Source organism: Ceratotherium simum, chromosome 26, assembly GCF_057802395.1.
Source record: "Ceratotherium simum simum isolate JZ-2026a chromosome 26, ASM5780239v1, whole genome shotgun sequence".
Lineage (NCBI taxonomy): Eukaryota > Metazoa > Chordata > Mammalia > Perissodactyla > Rhinocerotidae > Ceratotherium > Ceratotherium simum.
In genome coordinates, this window is record NC_141925.1 from 23574503 (window position 1) to 23595727 (window position 21225).

A 21225-nucleotide genomic window follows, 5' to 3' on the forward strand; every position below is an offset into this window, starting at 1 on the left:
GCCTCGCTGGTTTGAATCTTATTCTGAGAAAGGCAGAATAGAGGGATGGTCAGAGCAAGGGCGTCAGAGCCAGCCCACCTGGCTCCTCCTCTTCCTAGCTGTGTGACTTGGACATGTTACTCCACATCTTTCTGCCTCAGTTTCCCCATCTGTAAAATGGGGTAATTATTGTTCTGGCTGTTGTGAGCTCTGTATAAGTGTCAGCTGTTAGTGTCATTGTTGGAGGGTTTTGAGCAGGGGGTGAGATAATATGATTGAGGAATTTAAGAGATCATTCTGGCTACTGTTTGGAGAATGGATCAGAGGGAAGGGGGACCCTGAGAGGAGGCTCTTAGCATAGCTAAGGGTGACGGTGGCATGGATGAGGGTCATGGTGCTTATGGGGTGCACCATGGGTAGACTCCATTCATCCCAGGACAATATTTGCATTTTCAGCAACGCCTTTTTTGGAGGGGAAATATTTGAACAAATGCAAAAGTGAGGAGAGTAGTTCAATAATGACCCGGGTACCCCTCACCAGCTTCAACAGTTATTAACACTCTACCTTTCTTGTTTCCTCTCTCTCCGTAACATATAAAAATAAATGGTAGCTATTGTACCATTTTACTCATAAACTCTTCAGTGTGTATCTCTAACAGATAAGGAGTTTGTTTTTATAAGACCCCAATGCCGCTATCATATCTGACAATAACTATTATGCTCTAATACTTAGTCCATATTCAAATATCCCTAATTGTCTCAAAATTGTTTTTTATAGTTGGTTTGTTTGGATCAGAATACAAATTAAGACCAAACATGGCAATGGCTTGAAGTCAAAGGTGTGACCTTCATTTGGCCAGCTGGGTCAGTGTGGCCTGACAGCTCTGCCCCGTGGTGGGGTCTGGGCTGCCCTCAGGCCTAGGAAGCATGATGGCATCTTAGCAGGGCGGCTGGTGGGGATGGACTGACCCAGGGGCATGAGAGCTTTCCTGAGGTGTTGACCTCCGGAGAGTGCTGCCTGTTGGGTGTGCTGCAGCTACTGAGCTCTGTGGGTGGAGTCCATGCCCTGGAATATACAGCATGGGAGCCTCGAGGGTCCCAGGAGGCTCAGGTTTGAAGCAGGCCCCCAGCCAGCAGGGCAAGGGGAGGTGAGCAAGATTTCAGCCTTTGGAGAGAGGGCCCAACGAGGCGTTCAGGCCCCAACCCGAAGGCTGGGATTCAGAGCCAGACTCTACTCCCAGCAGGAATAGAGCACAGGTGCAGAACCAGGAAGGAAGCTGAGGCCCGTGTCCTGTGCTGTGCAGACGGGGGACGGGCTGCAGCTGGGGCTGGACAGATGTCTGAGCAGGGAGGCCTGATCACCCCTGTGCAGGTGCCGGCCTAGGGCAGCGAGATACATCCCAGACCCCCTAGGAGCTGGGGCTTCCCCTCTCCCACCTCTTGCCCACCTTGGCCAGGACTGCTTCAGTAGCTAAATCTATTGCTTGAAGTTCTCGGTCCCAGGGCTAGTGTATCATCCAGGATTCTCTTGGTAGCTAAGGACAGAAAACCCAATTAAAACTGGCTTCGGCACAAAAGGGAGTTCTTTGGCTCGTGTAACTGGAGAGTATGGGGTAGCTAGCTTCAGGCATGGCAGTATCCAGGAGTTCACATGACATCAGCAGGAGTCTGCTTCCCTCCATCATGTATCTTTGCTTTCCTCTGTGTTGGCTTCATCCTCAGGTTCCAAGTGGTGGTCCCTGATGACATCAGACTCACTCTTTATTTCAGCAGTCCTTGCAGAAAGGACTGTCCTCCTGAAAGCCCTAGGTCTAGGAGCTACAGGCCAGGCCTGGGTTGCAATCTGGGGTGGGGCCCACATTATGCCCATGCAGTGAGGTTAAGGGAAGGGTAGATTCCTCAAGGAAGATTGAGGTGCTATCTCTAAAAGAAGGAAAGATCACTGGGGAAAGTAGAAAATGATACTTGAACTAGGTTCTTTTCTTTTTCTCTAAGAACACAGAAGTCACGTGGTGTTGAATTTATTCATCAGCTCCCAAATCTAAACCCCCAAGGCTTAACTTCTAAACCAAGCATCAGTCCTGGCCGTCAGATACTTTCCTTTGGCATTTGCGCCCGGCAGTGCACTGACCCTCCAACTCGGCATAACCAAACCCAGCCCCTCTGCCCCACGCACTCCAGGCCCCCATACGTTCTTGCTGCCTGCAGCAGCACCTGACTCCCGCCCTGGAATCCTCTCTCCTCCCTTCGCCCCTCACTGCCAGTCATCTCTAAGTCTACCATTTCTATTGCCAAACCTGTCTCCGTCCAAACCCAGCTCCTCGTTCCCCTTCTGCCTGCCACCCCCCTTGGGACTCATCACTGTGAGCACCAGCCTCATCCCTCTCCCCACTCCACTCACTCATCTGCTCAGTCCCTCCGTCTCATCAGCAGAAGCTTATCGATCGCCCCACACTCAGGCATTGTGCTGGGCCAGGAATCAGACACGCTGTCTGCCTCCGTGAGCTCACACCCTGGCAGGAGGGCCCGGGGGATCAACAGCAAACCACGGTTCAGTGGGGCCAGTGCGGTGATGCGGGATGAGCCGAGAGCCTTGAAGCTGCAGAATGCCTCAGGGGAGCAGCCACAGTCCACTGCCACAGTCCACATGTTTCCTGGTGCATCCTGGGAAGATGGCCATGATATAGAGGCTGTACCTGTCTGTGACCAAAGGCAGCTCACAGACACATTTCAGCTGGCTCACATTTTCAGAATTCTTTGAATTAATTGCCAACATTTAAAAATTGAGAAGTTTTCAATATGGATTTTGGGAGGTTTGAAAATATGGATTTTTGTCTTTTATTGAGAAACTGGAAGATCTGGCAACACCGGGCCGCATCCACACCTGGGAGCTTTAGTGCAGCTGAATCACGGTGCCGCAGTCCCCACCACTCCCGCTCGTCCCCCCGCCACAGTGGTACAGTTGTCCTTGCACCACATCACCTCTCCCATTTGCGATCCTCACCTGGACCCTGCCTGCATGTGTGTGGGTGACCTCCTCCACTCTTGGACCCCAAAACTGGCTCTCTGGCTCTTCCATCCATATGCAACTTTTATCTCCCTCTGCCCCCCGTAAATCTCTTCTCTCCTCTGTGCCTTCGCGCCTGCCATTCCCAGCACATGAAATGCCCCACCTGTCTTATTACACACCTGTCTTTTGAAAGGTCAAGGTTCTGCTTATGTCTGTCTACACGCACACGCCTCTTGCACACCCCTAGCCTGCCCCAGGCCCCTTCTGGTGCCCTCCAGCCTCACCCTTCTGGGCACCAAGTCACAGGCTTCCCTAGAGTGTTCCAAGGTTTCCTGAGCCTCCGATGTCCCAAACTGGTGGCCCTGGCCAAATCCATCCTGCAGATGTGCTGTTTGGCCCTCACGGTGGTGTGCAGCTTGTGAAACATTTGACCGCATGTGAAAGTTGGCTTCTGATGAGATGGTAACATTCCCTATGTGGTGTCCGCCAGCTGGAGCCGAGTGGCCCCTGCCCTCTGGATGTGCGGGCGTGCGTCCTCCAGCTCACCACAGTCCCCCCCAGCACCCCCAAGACTGGTGCCACAAGCATTTGAGTTTGTGACCCCTTAATATACAGGCTTTCATGAACTCCTCAAGGAGAGGAGCCTTGGTTTCTTCTCTTACATCCCACACAGGCCAGGACCCTGCAAGGCCCCCACGTGGGCGGTGTTGGATTGAAGAAAATTGCAAGAATTTCGTGTTGGGACCTCAGCCCAGATCTGGGGGAGTCCTGACCTAAGTCAGCGAGAGTAATGCTAGGCCCCACCCTAGAATGGATGGCGTTCCTCCTGTGCCTGTGCCAGCCTCTGCTGGGAACAGGGGGATCACTGCCCTGGGTCCTAAGGGGGCAGGGAGTCTGCAAGCCACACTAGCCCTGAGCAGCCAGCCTTGGCGGGTACACACGTCCAGGCAGTGGATTGGGTGCAAGACAATGGTGGTAGCTCATGTTTCTTGAGTATGTGTTACGCGCCGGGCAGTATTCAAAGGCCTTTACACATACCAGCTTGTTTATTCCACACAGCAGTCCTATGATGGGTACTGCGATGATGAGCTCCATCCTACAGATGGGGAAACTGAGGCACAGAAAAGTGGAGCACTTTGCTGTGGTCACTTGACTACCAGGCAGTCTGGCGCCCACCCCATGTCCTGCATTTTAGTAGAGAGAGACTGTGGTCACTGGAGGGCGGAGCCCTGCCTCGGGCCACCATCACTCAGCACTTCGACACTGGCCCCGTCATGCCAGATGGCCTAAACTTTCAAGAGAGGCAAGAAATGCACATTGTTACGTGAAAGCTCCCAATTCTTAGATATTGTCAGCTAGTTCTGAAAATTTTAACTGCTCTGTGGGCCAAACCAGCACAGATTCAGCTGTAGGGCTGCCAGCTAGTGACCCAGTCTGTCAGGTCCCATCCGCATCTCTCGTCCTCTGAGTCTGAGATGTTGGGGGATTGGAAGTGGTTGGCTCACAGCCCAGCATGTAGCAGGTTAAATGTAGCTTGTTACTTGTCACGGTGTCCCACCATCTTCTTCAAGATTCTACATCACAAAGAATGGTTTTCCTTGATATTCTTCCCAAGGGATGTGTAAAAGGCCATTGAGGTCTCCTCCCTGATAAAACGTTCAAGGTCAGGTGCTCCAGGGAAGGAGCGAGTTTAGTTCCCAGAGCTGGGCCTCAAGATAGATAGGAATACGCCCGTCCCCCATCCTTGAAGGTCTCCGTGTGGGCGAGGACAGGTGTGCACATGTGGACAGTCCCTGGGTCGTGGGTGCAGGGATCCGGTTGCAAGCCCAGCCCTGAGAGCCCAGAGGAGGACCCTCGACTCAACCTGAGGAGGGGACGAGGCGGATGGGGAGGGCCAGGGGCTTCCTAGTCTGCTCCTGAGCCGGGTCCCAGAGCCTGCATGGTAGCTCCCTCCCCCAAAGTCCCCCAGGCCCTGACAACCTACAGTCAGGGTAAGCGCCCTCCCAGTCAGCCCACAGCCCCAGGTCCCTCCTGTTCTGGAGCCAGCACTTCTGAGCAAAGAGCGACGAAGGACAGTGGCTCGTGTTCTCCCCGTGTAGCGGGGCCAGGTGGACTCCCAGTCGGTGACAGGGCTGCGAGAGTGCAGACACCTGCAGCGTGGCCCGCAGGCTGTGCGTGAATGAGGTCCGTGGTGTGCATCTGGGCCGCCTCCGGCTGTGCACCCACGCTGAGGAAGGGTTTGCCTTCGTGGACACTCCCCAGCGTTCGGCATCGCGGCCTAGCAGTGCTTTGCTCCCAGTGTTTTCTTCACGAGTTGTCGGCTGTGCTTAAGACAGGCATTCCTCTCCGGGGAAGGCGCCTTGTGAGTGCGAAAGCCCACACCTCTGCTCGGGTGGTTGTCACAATGGAACCGCCACCAGCAGTCTTTGCTGAGCAGTTCACGTGTTCATCGGAAGAGACGTGTCATTCGATGCCGGGGCCAGGGAGGAAAGTGGCCTTGCCAGGTCAATTAAATTACTCAGCTCAAAATAACCTTAACGTTGTTGTATTAAAAATGCATTACAGTCTCAGCGTGGCTGGTTCTCACTGGCTGTAAAGAAGGATGAAGTCAGGATATGGACCAGGACAGGTGTTCCCATCAGCTACGGGCCAGCCACAGAGCTTCAGAGGGTCCTTTTCAAATCTGTTGCAAAAGGGGTTTGAGGCAGCAACAACAAAAGGCGTAACAGTAGCTCTAGGTAAACAGGGAAGAGAATATTAGCACCGAGGAAACCACAAGGGCACACACGCATGCACGCACACCCGCACGCACACAGGCGCTCACACACGCACGCGCACACACACGCACGGGTACACACACACACGCACACACTCAGTTCTAAAGAAAGGTTAAGGGGTCGGCAGTGGAGCTTTACCCTGGACCTCTTGGGCGCCAGGGCAAAGGTGGCAGCAGTCGGGACTAAGGCCCTGCTGCCTGGGAGGGAGGCAGTGGGCTGTTCTTCAGGAGCGACAGGAATCTCCTCTGGGTCCATTCCCAAAAACGTCCTTATACAGAGCTTTACTGAGGGGACACCGAGGAATACAGACCTGCAAAATCCTCAGCCCTGTTTTCTCCACGGTACACGTGTACATCTCACACGGCTTCTAACGCACCCGTGAGGTGTGAGACCGTTACGTCAATATTTACATAAATACGTAGGAAAAGTCTGGAAGGACACGTGTGTGCACACTCCTCACCAGTGCCTGCTGTGATTGCCTCTGGGGAGTGAGGGGGGAGCCAGGATGGGGGTAGGACAGAGCTGGTCCACGGGGACTTATTAAAAAGTAGGGGTGGGCTCAGAGTTCCACCTGGTGCAGGTGGTCTGCCAGTGGTCCGGCTAGCATGGGCCGAGACTGAGGCCTTCTCTGGGTCTAGCTTGACCTGAAGGGAGACGGCAGTAAGACCTCGGGCGTGCCAGCCAGAGTGGCTCACCGTGCACCAGCTGTGTGACCTCGGGGAAGGCTGACCTCAGTTTTTTCGTCTGTAAGATGGATGCTAATGCCCACGTGGCGGAGTTGTTCCAAGGACTGCCTGGGACAATGCAGCCTTTTATTTCTCACATTTGGAATCCCAGAGAAGTGACTAATCCTTGTTCCCCGCCAGGGATCCCACTCTGGTGATCCTTGGGCCAGATCTGCCCACGGATATGGCTTGTGTGGCCGGCAGAGTGTTGGAAACTTTTCAGATTTGAGCACCAACAGGCAGGGCCTGAGCCTCGCAGCTCCCCGGGCCCCCACCACTCCCTGCGGTTTCCACCCTAGCCCACTTCTCTCTCCTACCTGTCTGGCCCCTTTGGGGGTTGGAGGGTGCACCCCTGCCTCAGCCTGCTTCCCTCACTCTGTCCGCTCAGCCACACGTCTTGGAGAGCGCCGGGCAGCAGACAGCTAGAGGTCAGATGGTGCTCCAGAGCGTTCATGGAAGGTAGACGAACACATTTTGGAAGCCAGACATCTCATTATGCAAGCGAGGATGCCCACCTCATGACTGTGCTGGACTGGGAGGCCTCCCCACCACCTCTTTAAATGAGAGTGTTTCTGTCTCGCCAGATGTTTCCATGGCGGTAATTTTGCGGAACTAGCCATTGAAAGCTGCCCAAGCTGTCCTTCTCGAATAGCTATTGCCTGATTAATTCACAGCACGCACTTGCTCTGTGCCTCTGCTAAACAGAGAACACATCCATATAAACATGTAAAAGAGTGCTTTGAGAATCGACTTTTCTGACAGTCGGCAAATAGTAGCCTGCCATCCTGCAATTGGATGATTGAAGCTGAGTTCCTGTGGTGTAACACAGGCTTGATGGTTCTCATTCTAAATTGCTACGGAAACATCCGTAGCAATAACTGGGCGAACTAGAAATTTAGTTAGAGCTTACTCACTCAGCTTCAGGAAGGCTCAGTCTAGATGGACACCTCTGGGGTCTCAGATCCATATCCCAAGAGCAGATCAGAAGCCAAAGCAAGATGGAAAATGACCTGGGGGTGAAACCAACAGGCTACCATGTTTCTGATGAGGTTTGTTCTCAGAACATTGTTAGAGAGCGGTGCTGTGCTGGGCGAAAAATACCTGTGTTTATTCCCTTATCACTCCAGAGTCATTGTTGAGTATCAACTATGTGCCAGCACCTGCTGGGCCCTTGGATAAGATTGGTAGGGCCTCTGCTGTCCTGGAGCTTAACTTTGAGTGGGGAGACAATAACTAAGTTGAAAAGCTGATAAACAAGGCTTTTTCAGAGACCAGAAGGAAATAAAACAGAGCAATGGGATAGAGAAGGGACTGGATGGGACGGGGGCTGCTCTAGAGAGAGTGGCCAGGAGGATCTCTCTGAAAACAAGAAGGAGCCAAGCTTGCAGTCATCTGGGGCAGAGCATTCCAGGCAAGAGCACAGGTCTCAAGGTGGGAATAAACTTGACAGGGTCACGGAGCAGCAATCAGACCAGCGGGTGGGGAGCGGGGGGAGGAGGGGGCTGTGAGGTCAGAGGGACCAGATCCCATAGGCCTCACTGGCCACTAAAGGGAGCCAGAATTGATTCTCAGTGTAGTAGGAAATCACTGGACAGTTTTAAGCAAGAGACCACCGTGATCTGATAAGTTGTTTTGAAAAAAAGACTGGCTGCTATGTAGAAGATGAAGTGTGTATGTGTCGGGTGGGAGTGCAGGGACTGTGTGGAGTGGAAGCAGAGAGACCAATTAGGAGCCTACAGTGGTTGTTTCAGGGAGAGATGACGGTAGCTGGGCCAGGAGGCAGCAGTGCATTCAGGGAGAAGAGATCAGATTTGGGATGGGTTTTGGAGGGAGAGCTGTGGGACTTCTGATTGAATGGATATGTGAGAGAGAGAGCAAGAGGAATCAAGGACTCCTAGGTTTGCGGCAGCTGATTGAATGGTGGAACTGTTTTTAAAAGGAGAAAAGACTAGGTGTGGAAAGTGAATTAAGAATTCTGTACGGGGCATTTGGAGGTTGAGACGCCTATTAGATATCCAAGAAGAGAAGTCACTTGGACACTTGGGGCTTAGTGGAGAGTCAGGGTTGGGGATTAAAACAATCGGAGTCATCAACACAAGGATGCTATTTAGAGCCTTGGGCCTGGAAGAGACCACCTAGTGAGAGAGCGCAGGAAAATCAGGGCCCAGGATGGAGCCCTGGGCAGCCTAGCCGTTACAGGCCCAGCTGAAGAGGAGGAGCCGCAAAGGAGCCTGGGCAGGGCAGCGGCCAGAGCAGGGAGGCAGGAGGAAACCAGCGAGGGCAGAGCCCAGTGGCGGGGGATGTAAATCTGCTGAGGAGGTGTGGCCAACTGTACAGACACTGCTGAGCCGCTGCCCTGCCTGCGGAGTGTGAATTTCCAGGCCAGGATGCTGGAGAGTGGAAGAAGGGATCTATGAACGATGACCGGGACAACAGGAGTAATCAGGGTCGTCCCAGACAAACAAGGGCGTTCCATCACCCCAGTATGGGCGCCCTTGGCAGAGTGGGTTCCGTCTGGGGGGGGCATGGGCAAAGGCCCGACGGGTGGGGCAGGCAAGGGAGAAGGAGGGGGCGCAGGGTGACAGTGACACTCAGAGTCTGCTATAAGGGTAGACAGACAGACAGACTGTGGGGCACCCCACAGTGGGCTGCTCCTCAGCCATCGAAAGGAATGAAACTATTAATTTACACGACATGGATGAATCTCTAAGTAATTATGCTGAGTGAAAGAAGCCAGGCCAGAAAGAGTTCATAGCGCGTGATTCCTTTTACATAAAAATTCTAGAAAATGCAAAGTAACCCGTAGTGACAGAGAGCTGATGGGTGGTTGTCTAGGGATGGGGGAAGGAGGGGAGGGAGGGGTGTCAAAGGGGGACGAGGGAACTTTGGGGGTGATGGATGTGTTCATTTTCTTGATTGTGGAGATGATTTCATGGGTGTATACGTGTGTTAGAACTCATCACATCGTACACTTAGAATACGTACAGTTGACTGTGTGAGGTATGTATTGTATTCCTCGATGAAACTGTTCTTAAGAGTTGTGCTGTAAAGAGGAATGGACGGCTAGGGCCGTAGCAGGTGTGATTTTAATTTAATTTGATTGGATTTGATTTTAAGCCTGACTGAAGGAGCATTGAATACCTGTATGACATAGGGCACGTGTGTTGGGAGGACAAGGAGACAGCAGGCTAGCCAGGGACCCTCTCGTGAAGGTTCCGGCGTGTCATGCCTGAGGGGTTTGGAGTTCATCCTCTCGGCCTGAGGGTCTCCACCCTGTGTGCAGAGGAATCATCTGGAGAAGCCGTTACAAGTGCAGGGCCACACCACATCCCCTCGGCTCCCTCTGATGGCCACTGCAGCTGAGGTGGCACAGCCAGGCCTGCTGACAGGGCGCCACCTCCAGGGCTCCTAGGCTCTCTGCCTGAAGTCACCAGGGCCTCAGCTTGTACATGCGGTGGGGAGCCCATGCCCCCAGGGGCGTGCTTCAACAGCGGGGAAGGGAGTTAGGGGATAAACGCCTCAGCCTCCCGCCTTCAGAGGGACACTTCTGAGGTGTGCTGCGGGTCCCTCAGAGTGCCCCAGTGGCCTGGAGCCCCAGCTGCCCACAGCAAGGACCAACTCAAAACCCTTTTGGGATTTTCTCCTGCCCTATCTGACTCTCCCCACTCCCTCTTGGGAGCACCTGTCAACAAGGTCACGTCCTTGTCTCAAGCTCTGCTTTCAGGGCACCCAGAATGTGACACCCGTGGAAGCCAGGGAGTCTGCGTTTTCTGTGCATGCCGAGCTTTTCTGACGCAGAAGGCCCGAGAACCACACTTCAAAGAACGCGGCTGTAGGCAGTGAAACAACATGAAGGATTTCACAAAGGGAGGTGGCTGGGCCAGATCTGCTCTTGTAGAGAATTAACTGTGGTGGCAATGTGAAGTCGAGGTTGAAGTAGCAAGAGACAGGAGGCAGGGAGACCAATTAGCAGGCTATTACCAACGTCCCAGAAGGAGGTAATGATGACGAAGGCAGCGGCGAGGCCGTCTCTTTGTGAAAGTCCTCTGATTTATAGAGTATGTAACGCTTCGCACAGAAATGAGACTGAGCCTTATTTAACATCCCCAGTGCTGTAGTTTTCTAAAGCTCATGTTTCTACGGGTCCACATTTCTCTTTTTTATCTTCTGCTTCCAAAATTTGATACATCGGTCTGATGCCACGTGTCTTCATTTTGTTAAATTTTGTGTTTTCAGGACCTTGACATTGGTGCCAAGAACGTGAAGATTTATGTCAACAAAAACCTCATCTTTGATGGCAAATTAGACAGAGGAAGTGGAGAGGGCCCAGCTGACCAGAGCATCCTGCTTGGCCTGAAAAATGAGAAGAATGAGAGAATGGAAAACACTGTGAATGCCCAGCCAGAAGAAAGCAAGGATGCCCGCACAATGGCTGGCACGGATGGGGACAAGGAGCCCAGAGTCGGTTACTCGCCATCAGCTGCAGCAGTGGTGGATGTGAAGGTTTCTTCACGAGGAAATCAACTTGGTGAAGGGATGAACTCTCCTGATTGTGTGAACGACAATTTGTCCAAATCAGAGGAAGATTTCAGCGTGTCGGCAGCCCCAGCCTCGATGGTAGGCATGCCCGGTGCCCCTCCCCCGTCCCCACCTGGAGGGTGCCCTTCTCTGGACCAGGAGCTCTCGCTGATCCAACAGCTGGAAAACCTCACGGGCAGAAAAGTCTCTGAGCCGCCAGGGAAAACCCCGTCCTGGTTACAACCTTCTCCCACAGGGAAAGGCAGGAATCAGGGGGGCAGGAAGCCAAAACCCCTCTGGCTGAGTCCTGAGAAGCCTCTGGACTGGAGAGGCAGGCTTTCATTGGATGACGTCATTGGTGAGGGTCCTGGAGAGATGGAGGCCGGGGACAAAGGCCCCAGGCGTGAGCAGAGGAGAGCGAGCAGCTGGAATGTCATCACCGACGGGAGAGCCCAGAGAGGGACCCCCAAAGTGTGCGGTGAGGACTTCGACATCTTTAACCAGCCCTCCAGCAGGGAGCGCCCTGCCAGCGGGAGGAGGGCCCTGAGGAAGGACGCCCTCAGCAGCAGTCACGGTGATGGCCAGCCGGCCAGCAGAGGTAAGCTCAAAAGGCAGTCTGGCTCAGGTGCCATCATCCCTGCACAAGGGCCACTGATGGGCACGAGGCCATTTTGCTCCCTGGACCTTAATTTCCTCATCTGCAAAATAAGGGGGTTCTTCTCAACCAGGGGTCACAAATTCACTGTCTCAGGGGCCACAGAGGTGACATCAGTGAGTGAAATGGGCAAGACACACTTTGCATGTTAAATTCATAGATATATTTGTCATTGCCACCAGGATATGTCCCTTTGCCTATTTTTCTTGCAAGACATGGCTTTTCCAATCTAGACTTGTTATTCCACCTCTGGTAGAGACATCAATCTCTAGTTACTTCACTTTATTCTTAACTGTACCTATAGAAAAATAACACAAGTGTGATGATAAATAGCAATTGACCCTTGCCTGGGTGTTAGAAGGACTATAGGGAGTAGTGAGGACTGTGGCAACCTGGAGAGCACAGGCCCATCTAAAGGGGGCAGCTGCTACTCCACTCAAGCTGCTTTTTGGCATTCAGGAATGCAAGGCCAATGTGCCAGATCTCCCTTTTCCTTTTATCAAGAGAAATCAGAAATGTAGAATCTTCTTATTTTTCAACATTGGCAACTGATTGAGATTATTTTTAAACCAGTGCGTGGGTCAGAAAAAAAATACACGTCTGCTGGCAAGACTCACCTGCTTCGTGAACTTTGCAGTAGATTATCTCTAAGGGCTCTGAAAGGAGGGTGCCAAAGGCTGGGTTTCTGAATGTTTGCACTCAGATTTGGCTCCTGGGAAGGAGTGTAGCATAGCAACTAGGAGTCACGCCATTTGAATCCAAACTCTGCTACTTATAGATCTGAGACCTCTAGCCGGGCACTTCTACTTTCTGAACCTCACTTCGTCTGTAAAATGGGAATGTAGCCCCACTTCTCAGTGTTGCAGGGAATGACTGAGACGACGGCTTCAAAATAGTAACCAGAGCCTGGCGTGTGGAAAGTGCGCCACGAGCGGCGGCCATTATTTCAACACTCGCTTGTATGTCCTTTATCGTCCACAAAGCACGTGGACCTTCCAAGGCAGGGCTCACTCCTAGATCCTCTGAATTTAACCCCAACCCGCACCACCCAGGAGCATGAGCCCTGGAGTGAAACTGCCAGGACATGTATCCGGGTTCCCCACCGCCAGCCTACACCAGGGGTGAGTTCTGAAATCCCTCTGAGCCTCAGTTTCCTCGTCTGTAAAATGGTGCCGGTAATACCCATCTCGTGGGGTACGGGGAGGATCAAATGAGATCATACATGAGCAGCGTTTGGCACAGTTCCTGGCACACAGGGGCACCTAACAGATGTTAGCTGCTGCTATTTATTGTTATTCTTGTCATTATCATCATCATGACTACCGCCACTCTGTGACTCTGCCTCTTGGGTTTGATCTGCGTGTGAAGTCAATGTATGTATTTTTTAGTGACTCAAATCAGCATCTACTCTATTATTGTCTAGTAGACAGACCCTGGCGGGGCCACTTAGAAATGTGGAGGGTTCGTGGCCTCTTTCAGACCCCTGTTATGTCACCTAGGACGCCAGAGCAAGTCCCTCTGACTCGGAGTGCCTTCCCACGGTGAGCGACTGGCTCCCTTCTCCCAGGCAGAGCTGCCCCTGCTGGCTCCCAGCCTTACAGACTTCTGCTGCCCACTCCTGCCAGGACTTCACCCTGAGCCTGGGGATCAGGGAGGAGAGCAGAGTGGAAGAGAACAACCAGGAAGCTCTTCGAGGGCAGGGACTGTGTCCTATCTGTGTTGGGACCCCCAGGACCCAGCTGCCTGGCTCATGGTGGGTCCTCTGCGGGGTGGGAGGAATGACGGTAAGAAGGGACTGCAGTGGCTAGATGGGGGCATGTTTGCTGTGAGCCAGGCTCTCATCCAGGCGCGTTACTCAGACGAGCTCAGTTAATTAAGACTCATGTCAGCCCCATTTTACAGATAAAGAAGGTGTGAGGTTTAAGTCACTTTCCTCAGGTCACACATCCAGTGAGGGTTAGAGCAGGATTTGAAGCCAGGTGGTCCTGCTCCAGCATCCGTGATTGGAGCCACTAACCTACGGTGCCCTGTTTCCACAGCTGTCCTCGCCACCCGCCCTGGGAGAGCCAGGCAGTTCTGAGCTTTCCTGTAAACAGACCCACAGAGCCTCCAGGAGTTCCAAGGTGACAGGCATTATTCTAACTTGTCCACGTTCAGAAGACTTTGTCTCATTTTAATTTCTTTCCAGACATTTCTTCTGCTTGGCTCCACGACACGTTAAGAACCGAGCCCTTGAGATTTAATGCTTGTTAAGCCAGTCATGCTAAAAAGAAAAGTTGCTTAGAAATTTTAAATTACCCATTACATAGAACCAAATCCCATAGCCGTGCCCTTCAGGAAGGGTGCAGGCTGAGCCCCCCAATGATGCTTGTAGAATGCGTGGCTGCGTGAGCTCCTCCCCAGCACTGGAATCGTGTTGTCACCATAAGACAGAGCCTGGAAATCCTCTTGTCCAACAGAGCATCTCATGGTAATGACGCCTGCATTTTGGAAGTGTCTTGGCTACAGGTGAATGAAACCTCATCAGCCCAGTGTGAGCAGTAAAGGGTGTGATTTGGAGAATGCTCAAGATGCTCCTGGACCCCCGAAGGCAGGAAGTGTCGCTGCTCATCACAGGGGTTGGGAGGAGGAACCAGCAAGCCGGCAGGCACCACAGAAGCTTCTCTCTGTCTCTCCAGGGTGCTGGGCCTGCCTTTGCCTCTCTGCAGGCCCACTTTCCCTCACTCTTCCCCGTGAGACCAGCTGTCTCTACTCTGTGCTCACAGCGGGAAGTGGCCTCCCAGCCCTAACGTGACACAGTTTCTCGGCTCTAGCTCCAAAGTCTCAAGGGAGAAGCTGATTGGCTGGCTTGGGTCAGGTGTCCACTCCTTGTCTAATCAGCTATGGGTGAAGGGCAGTTCACTGAGAAGAAACACGGCTCTGTTATATCTCACTGTGTACTTTTCCATTTCCTATTTTAGTAGCAATTAGCGCATCCTCGTGGTGGTGCCGTTGATTTTTATAAACTCAAGTTCAGAACTTCATAGTTCACATTAGTCTCCAGTGATGAGGAGTTTTGCATCTTTGATCCCATCGTCTTGTATCAGCGGTCCCTCCCAGACTGTGTTCACTGCAGATTGAAGCAGCAGCTTTCTGTGGTCCATTCAGATTTGTGGGTAGGAATGTTGACAAAGACAGGACAGAGCACCCCAGCAGCTCCCCCACTCCCAAGGACTAGTGAGAGGCGTGTTCTCCTGCAGACAGAGGGAGACGTGCGCCTCCAGCCTGCTGTCACATCTGGGAGGTCCAGGAAAAAGTCCACACCTCTCTGCTTTTATTTTATTTTATTTTTTTTTAAATTTTTATTTATTTATTTTTTTCCCCCAAAGCCCCAGTAGATAGTTGTATGTCATAGCTGCACATCCTTCCAGTTGCTGTATGTGGGACACGGCCTCAGCATGGCCGGAGAAGTAGTGCATCGGTGCACGCCCGGGATCCAAACCCAGGCCGCCAGCAGCGGAGCGCGCGCACTTAACCGCTAAGCCATGGGGCCGGCCCGGCACCTCTCTGCTTTTAAAACCCAGCATGTACATCTTGGGGAGAACAGGTCAGAAAGCAGGCGCAGAATGAAAGCACAGTCCTGCCTCCCTTGCACACACCCAGGCAGAAGGACACAGGCTAAGTCCCTGACACATGACGTTTGGGGCTGTCTTCTCAGTGCACTCGCAGACCAACCCAGGCCATCCATTTCAGCCAGTGGGAATCACATCACAGTAAACTGAAGTCACGATGACCCATATAGGAGGTTCCTTCTGCCAGATGCTAAACCTCACGCCTGGGGGGAAGGATGGAAGAAGGTCCTGGTGCCTTTTTTAATGGCAGAAGAGAAGGAGAGGAGGGGAAGGAGAGATGCGGGAGAGCAGACATGGAGGGGCTGGCCCGGAGCCTCCAAGACTAAACACGGGTGTGTAGTGATGGTGCCAACCAGCCATCTATTTACTGGCAAACATTTATGGAGCACGTCCATGCACCAGGTTCTGTGCCAGGCGCAGGACACAGCAGGGAACAGGGCAGAGAAGTCCTCTCCAAGAAGGAGGGTGACAAGAAGAGCCAGCTACATGGGGATCTGGGGAAGAGCATTCCTGGCAGAGGGCACAGCAAGGACAAAGGCTCTGAAGCAGGCAGAGACTTGGTGTGTCTGTTGGACAGAAAGGCGGCTGTGGCTGGAGCAGGATGATGGTGGGGAGAACGGTGTGAGGTGAGGTTGGAGAAGGGGGCGGGGCCACGCTCAGGGCCCTGTGGGCATGGTGAGGAGTTGGATTTTCTTCCTTCTCAGCATAGCAGAGACAATGCCAATTAGAGGGGTTGATGACAAACTCCATTTTAGGCACACAGAGTTTGAAGAGACAGCGTGGACATGTCTGGACCTTCCAAGGGGTCGTTGGAATCGGAAGATGGTGCCTGGGGAAAGACGCCAGAACTTGGTGTATAAAATCGGGTGGTGCCTGCGTAGGAGCCAGGAGCCGCGTGAGGGCAAAGAGGGGTGGCGGTGTTGGGAGAGGACTGGGTGCAGCTGAGGCCCTGGACGCTCCCAGACGTGGGGTGTGGGGAGGAGCGGAGGCCAGTGTGATACAAAGGGAGGAGCTTTGGTGGTGGGGGAAGTGGAGAACCAGAAAGATGTAATATCTCGTAAACCGCTGGGGGAGGGAAAGCCAGGTGGATGAGCCCCGCCTGGGACGTCAGATATGAGGACTGGGAAAAGATTGTGTACTTGGAGAAAGTCGTCGCAGTGGAGAGTTATGGGAATTGTAGGACTCAGAGAGCCACCAGGGATTTGCCTTCAGGCACAGCTGGATCCAGGGGCTCAAATGATGTCATCAAGACTCTCTCTCCATCTCTCCACTCACATTCCCCAGGTTGGCTTCATTCTCAGGCAGACTCCCCCGCCCCACAGAGTAGCAAAATGGCCACCAGCAACTCCACACGTACTCCTGCCAGCTTAGCAGCGCCAGTTTAAAGAGAGCCCCTCTCTCCTGTAGTTCCTTTCGTGAGCCCAGCTTGGAAGGATGCTGTCAGCGTTCACCTCCTCTGGGTGGCCTGAAGGTGGGGGAGCCCCGCAGGAACATCAGGGTGTTGTTCTAGGAGAAGGGGACATGGAGTTTGGGTGGACAAAATAATAGCTCTGTCAAGAGGAACCAGGTGGCAGGGGGTTGAACAGGTGGTGGTGAGGAGGATGCAGAGCATCTGCAGTGAAAGGCGGTTGGAGGGAGCCACAAGATTGGGTCGGCTTCCTTTTCCTTTCAGGTAGGAGAGATTTATGCGTGTCTGCAGGCAGAGAGAGGGGAAGGTGCCAGTGGGGAAGGAGTGATTGAAGATTCTGGAGAGAGGAGATAATTGATGGAGCCAGGCCCCCTAGGAGACAGGCAGAAAATGGAGTGCAGGGCACAGTGTGATATGAAAGGAGAAAAAACAGAATGTCAGTGTCATCAGCTGCTGTTTTTCCAGAATGACACCCTAGGATGGCAGTTAGCCATGGCGTGGCTAGGAGGACAGGCCGCTGTTTGATGAGCACGCCGGGCTTTTATATTCTGCAGGGAGGGGAGTGGGGCCTTCAGAGGCACCCCTCCGAGAGCCAGGCCCCTGTTCTCCGCATGCTCGGGCTGCAGCTTCAGCCCTGGAAGCCCGTTAGCCACATGTAGAAGTTGATTCTTTACCTTGTAACATACCTGGGTTCTTTGGTTTTTTAAATAGCATTTTCCCTGATTATAAAAATAATATATGTAGGGAACTTAGAAGGTAAGGTGACAAAGAAGAAAATAAAAGTCCTTCCTATGCACCACCCAGAAACGATCATGTGAACACGATGGTGCATACTGCCCATGCTAGGATACACCGCATCTAAAATGGCTAGATAAGCTTTTCTCCGTGTAGCATTCTTTTATGAGCCTTCCACCTGCCATCAGGCAGTCTTTGACAACACCTTTAGAGTCACGTGACTGTGACAGCCTCCAGAGCAGACCCTGGGGCTGCTGACAGACGCACAGGCAGCAGCGTTGCCTGGGTCTTATGAGTCTCAGAAGTGTATCTGGCCAAGGTTCTAACACAAGGTTCTTCCCTTGATTTGCATGGTAGTTGCATGCTTAGAAAATTCAAAGTACCTTGAAAAATACTTGGCTTTTTGTAAAACAACTTCCAGATTTAGGTAACCATAAACAATTTTTTTCCAACCTGAATGTGGCGTGAGACAGGAGACCATGCTCTGTGCCTGGACCATCCCAGGCAGTGCAGGATATTAACATCCCTAGTCCCACCCATCAGGTGCCAGTGGGGCCAACAGGCATTGAGACAGCCAAGAGCAACCCCACAGGTTTCTAGAATGTCCCCCTGAGGGCGAGCCCACCCAGCTGAAAGCCACTGGATGAGACAATCTCTAAGGGTCCCCACTTCTACATGAGCCACTAATGGGGCTTGACCCCTCCCGTGTCCTCTCTTCCAGAAGATGCCTGGTCCACCAGGATGCCGCCACGGTCTCGGTGGTGCAGCGAGCAGGAACACACGCTGCATGAGTCGTGGAACTCCCTCAGCGCCTTCGACCGCTCCCACCGGGGACGCATCTCCAACGTTGAGTTCCAGGGGGACATCCTGGACGAGTTCCTGCAGCAGCAGAGCAGCCGGCACAGCGAGCAGCCACCGCCCTGGAAGGAGGAGAAGCCAGAGCCCGCGAAAGGGCAGGACAGCTGCTTCCTAGAGACTGATGATGCGAGCGACTTTAAAATCCCCGTCTTGCCTTATGGACAGCGCTTGGTCATCGACATCAAGTCTACGTGGGGGGACAGGCACTATGTTGGCCTTAACGGAATAGAAATATTCAGTTCCAAGGGAGAGCCAGTGCGAATTGCGAACATTCAGGCAGACCCCCCCGACATCAACATTTTACCAGCCTATGGGAGAGACCCCCGTGTGGTCACCAACCTCATCGATGGGGTGAACAGGACCCAGGACGACATGCACGTCTGGCTGGCGCCCTTCACGCCAGGCAAGTCCCACTCCATCTCCATAGACTTCACGCACCCTTGCCAAGTCGCCCTGATCAGGATCTGGAATTACAATAAATCACGGATACATTCCTTCCGCGGCGTGAAGGACATCACCATGCTGTTAGACGCGCAGTGCATCTTTAAAGGAGAAATTGCCAAAGCCTCCGGAACCCTGACAGGAGGTACCGTATGTCCGTAAGAATGTTCTTGAAGCCCCTGTCTGCTCCTTGCTGAGGCTCTGAGGAAAAGCTAAACCCACTTGTGAGCCAGCGACAGATAGGTCTCTCCTCTTCCAGAGACCGGGCCCCCTCCTCACCTTTTACAGCACGAGTGTGCAAGAGCTGACTTCATTTAAACTCCTCCCCTGGGCACCAGCCTTCTCAGCTTCCCTAGGGCCTGAGCCTGAGCAGGGGGTTCTCCTGCAGGGGTCTGGTTGAGCAGTGCTCTCAGGAGAGCTTGGAGGGCAGGGAGGGGGCAGGACATGGCAGGGGGAGAAGCTGGGCAAGGATATGGTCCAGGGGAAGCGGGGCCTGATCCAGAGGGGAGGTCTGGAGCATAAACTGCAGGGTCTGCCCTGCCCTTGGGCAAAGCTGCAGGGCTTTGGCACCCTGCAGGCTCCCCGGGTTGGGGTGTAACTCCCCCACCCTTTCAGGCAAGGCCCCCAGTAAAAAGGATCAGCAGGGACCTGGGTGGGGCACCCACAGCGCCTGCTACGGGGCCTCACCCATGCCTGAGAAACCTCACCTATTTCCTGACAGAGCACAGTGATTCTCGTCAGGTTAGGCCCCGTCATTAGACCTTGCAGTTCGTACTGTATGTGAATTCTGTTGGCAGATATGTGAAGAATAATAAGGCTCGCGTACACAAATCAAGACCTGTTAGTAGTTTGGGATTTGATAGCACAAAGGCTGATGGGTTTAGGTTCCTGGTCTACAGATCATTGGGATTTGCCATGAGCAGACTCTTCTGTCTTCTGGTAACCCCTTCAGCCCCAGAGCACTTCGGAGACACGATCTTGTTCACGACCGACGACGACATTCTCGAGGCCATATTCTGCTCTGACGAGACGTTTGGCGTGGACGTGGAGAGCCTCTGCAGCCTGCGGGGCGACGAGGCACCGCGGAGGCCCAGCACTGCCGACGGCGGCGGGGAGGAGAGACCCTACACCCAGGCCGGCTCGTGGGCTGATGACCGGGTAGGACTGGAGGGGGTGGGGGCACCCCTGGAGAGATTTATTCTCCTCACTCAGAGCAGAGTGGGGAGAACGAAGATGGATTTCCTTCAAGCTGCTTGTGCTACTGTTTTGACATTTCCCATTTTTCTCCTTCATTTTTGGTCCCATACGTCATATTTCATTCTCTAATTATTTTTATTTTTTTTTAACCAAAGTGAAGAAAGTATTCAAATTTTAATCAAAGCGAGGAGAAATCAGTTCTGTCTCATCTCTCTAATTTACAAGTTGGCAGTCTCAGGGGAGTTTTCGCTTTCAGTTGCGTTTTGATCACTCGCTGCTGTTTTTGGTGGAAGGACTAGAAATGCTTTTAATAGGCAGACTTAGAATTAAAGTAATGACATGCCCGGCCATCGTCTCTTGCTCCCATGTGGAGCACTGTGTGACCGTGTGATCATGTTTAACCCTCCTGACACCCTGGGAGCAGAGACCATTAATATCCCCATTCAGGAAACCAAGGCTCAGACAGGCCCGGTGACTCAGCCAAGGACACATAGTGGGAGAGTAACAAGGCTGAAACTTGAAAGCAGGACTCCAAAGTCTGTGCTTTTAATTGACAAGCAAATTTTTGAAAAATGAAAGATGACCTTCAGGGCAAGGGTCAGTCCAAGTTGAAGACCAATAATCAAGGTGAAGAGACCCCAGCGTCTCCAGGGATGTTCTTGAGGCCAAAAGGAGAAAGAGGAGATGGTTCAAGAGGGTGGGGGAGGGGAGTAGGACCAGTAGAAGCCAAAGGACAGAAGGTTCGGCCGTGGGATGGTTGTAACCAAGGCAGTGCAGCCACATGGGCTGTCAGTCCCATGGTGGTCACCAGGGTTGCAACTCACAGGGGCTGGGCAGACCATCGTGCAGGGTGGAGGGAGAATGAGGCCCAGTCAGCTGGCGGGGGGGCCCTCCCACTTCTAAGGAGAGCAGCTGCCACTCCGCCCAGACCGAGCAGGCTAGCCCGTGGCGATAGTTGTCCTGATTTTTTTAAATGAAGCCAGAAATCTGGATTTTTATATAAAATCGACCAATTAAAAACTGTTGGCGGGGCCGGCCCTGTGGCATGGTGGTTAAGTTCACACGTTCTGCTTCGGGTGGCCCGGGGTTTGCAGGTTCGGACCCCAGACACAGAATTATGCATCGCTCATCCAGCCATACTATGGAGGCGTCCCACATACAAAATAGAGGAAGATGGGCACAGATGTTAGCCCAGGGCCAATCTTCCTCACAGAAACAAAACAAAACAAAACAAAAAACTGTTGGCAACTAATTTAAAGTGTTTTTAAGCCTTCTGTGGGCCACAAAACATGTCTGTGGTCTGGATTTGAT

At 52.9% G+C, this 21225-nt stretch overlaps 1 protein-coding gene across 7 annotated transcripts in view; it reads left to right on the forward strand.

Annotated features, from left to right (window-relative positions):
- Positions 1–21225, forward strand: part of KATNIP (katanin interacting protein) — a 191521-nt gene that overhangs the window by 140811 nt on the left and 29485 nt on the right. For 6 of the 7 annotated variants that reach the window (XM_014794589.2, XM_087417184.1, XM_014794590.2 and 3 more), the window contains 3 exons: positions 10728–11607; positions 18140–18862; positions 19670–19875. In XM_014794589.2, coding sequence (XP_014650075.1) covers positions 10728–11607; positions 18140–18862; positions 19670–19875 — 1809 coding nt within the window. The remainder of the gene's footprint in view (positions 1–10727; positions 11608–18139; positions 18863–19669; positions 19876–21225) is intronic. The other variant, XM_087417181.1, reaches the window with a different exon arrangement.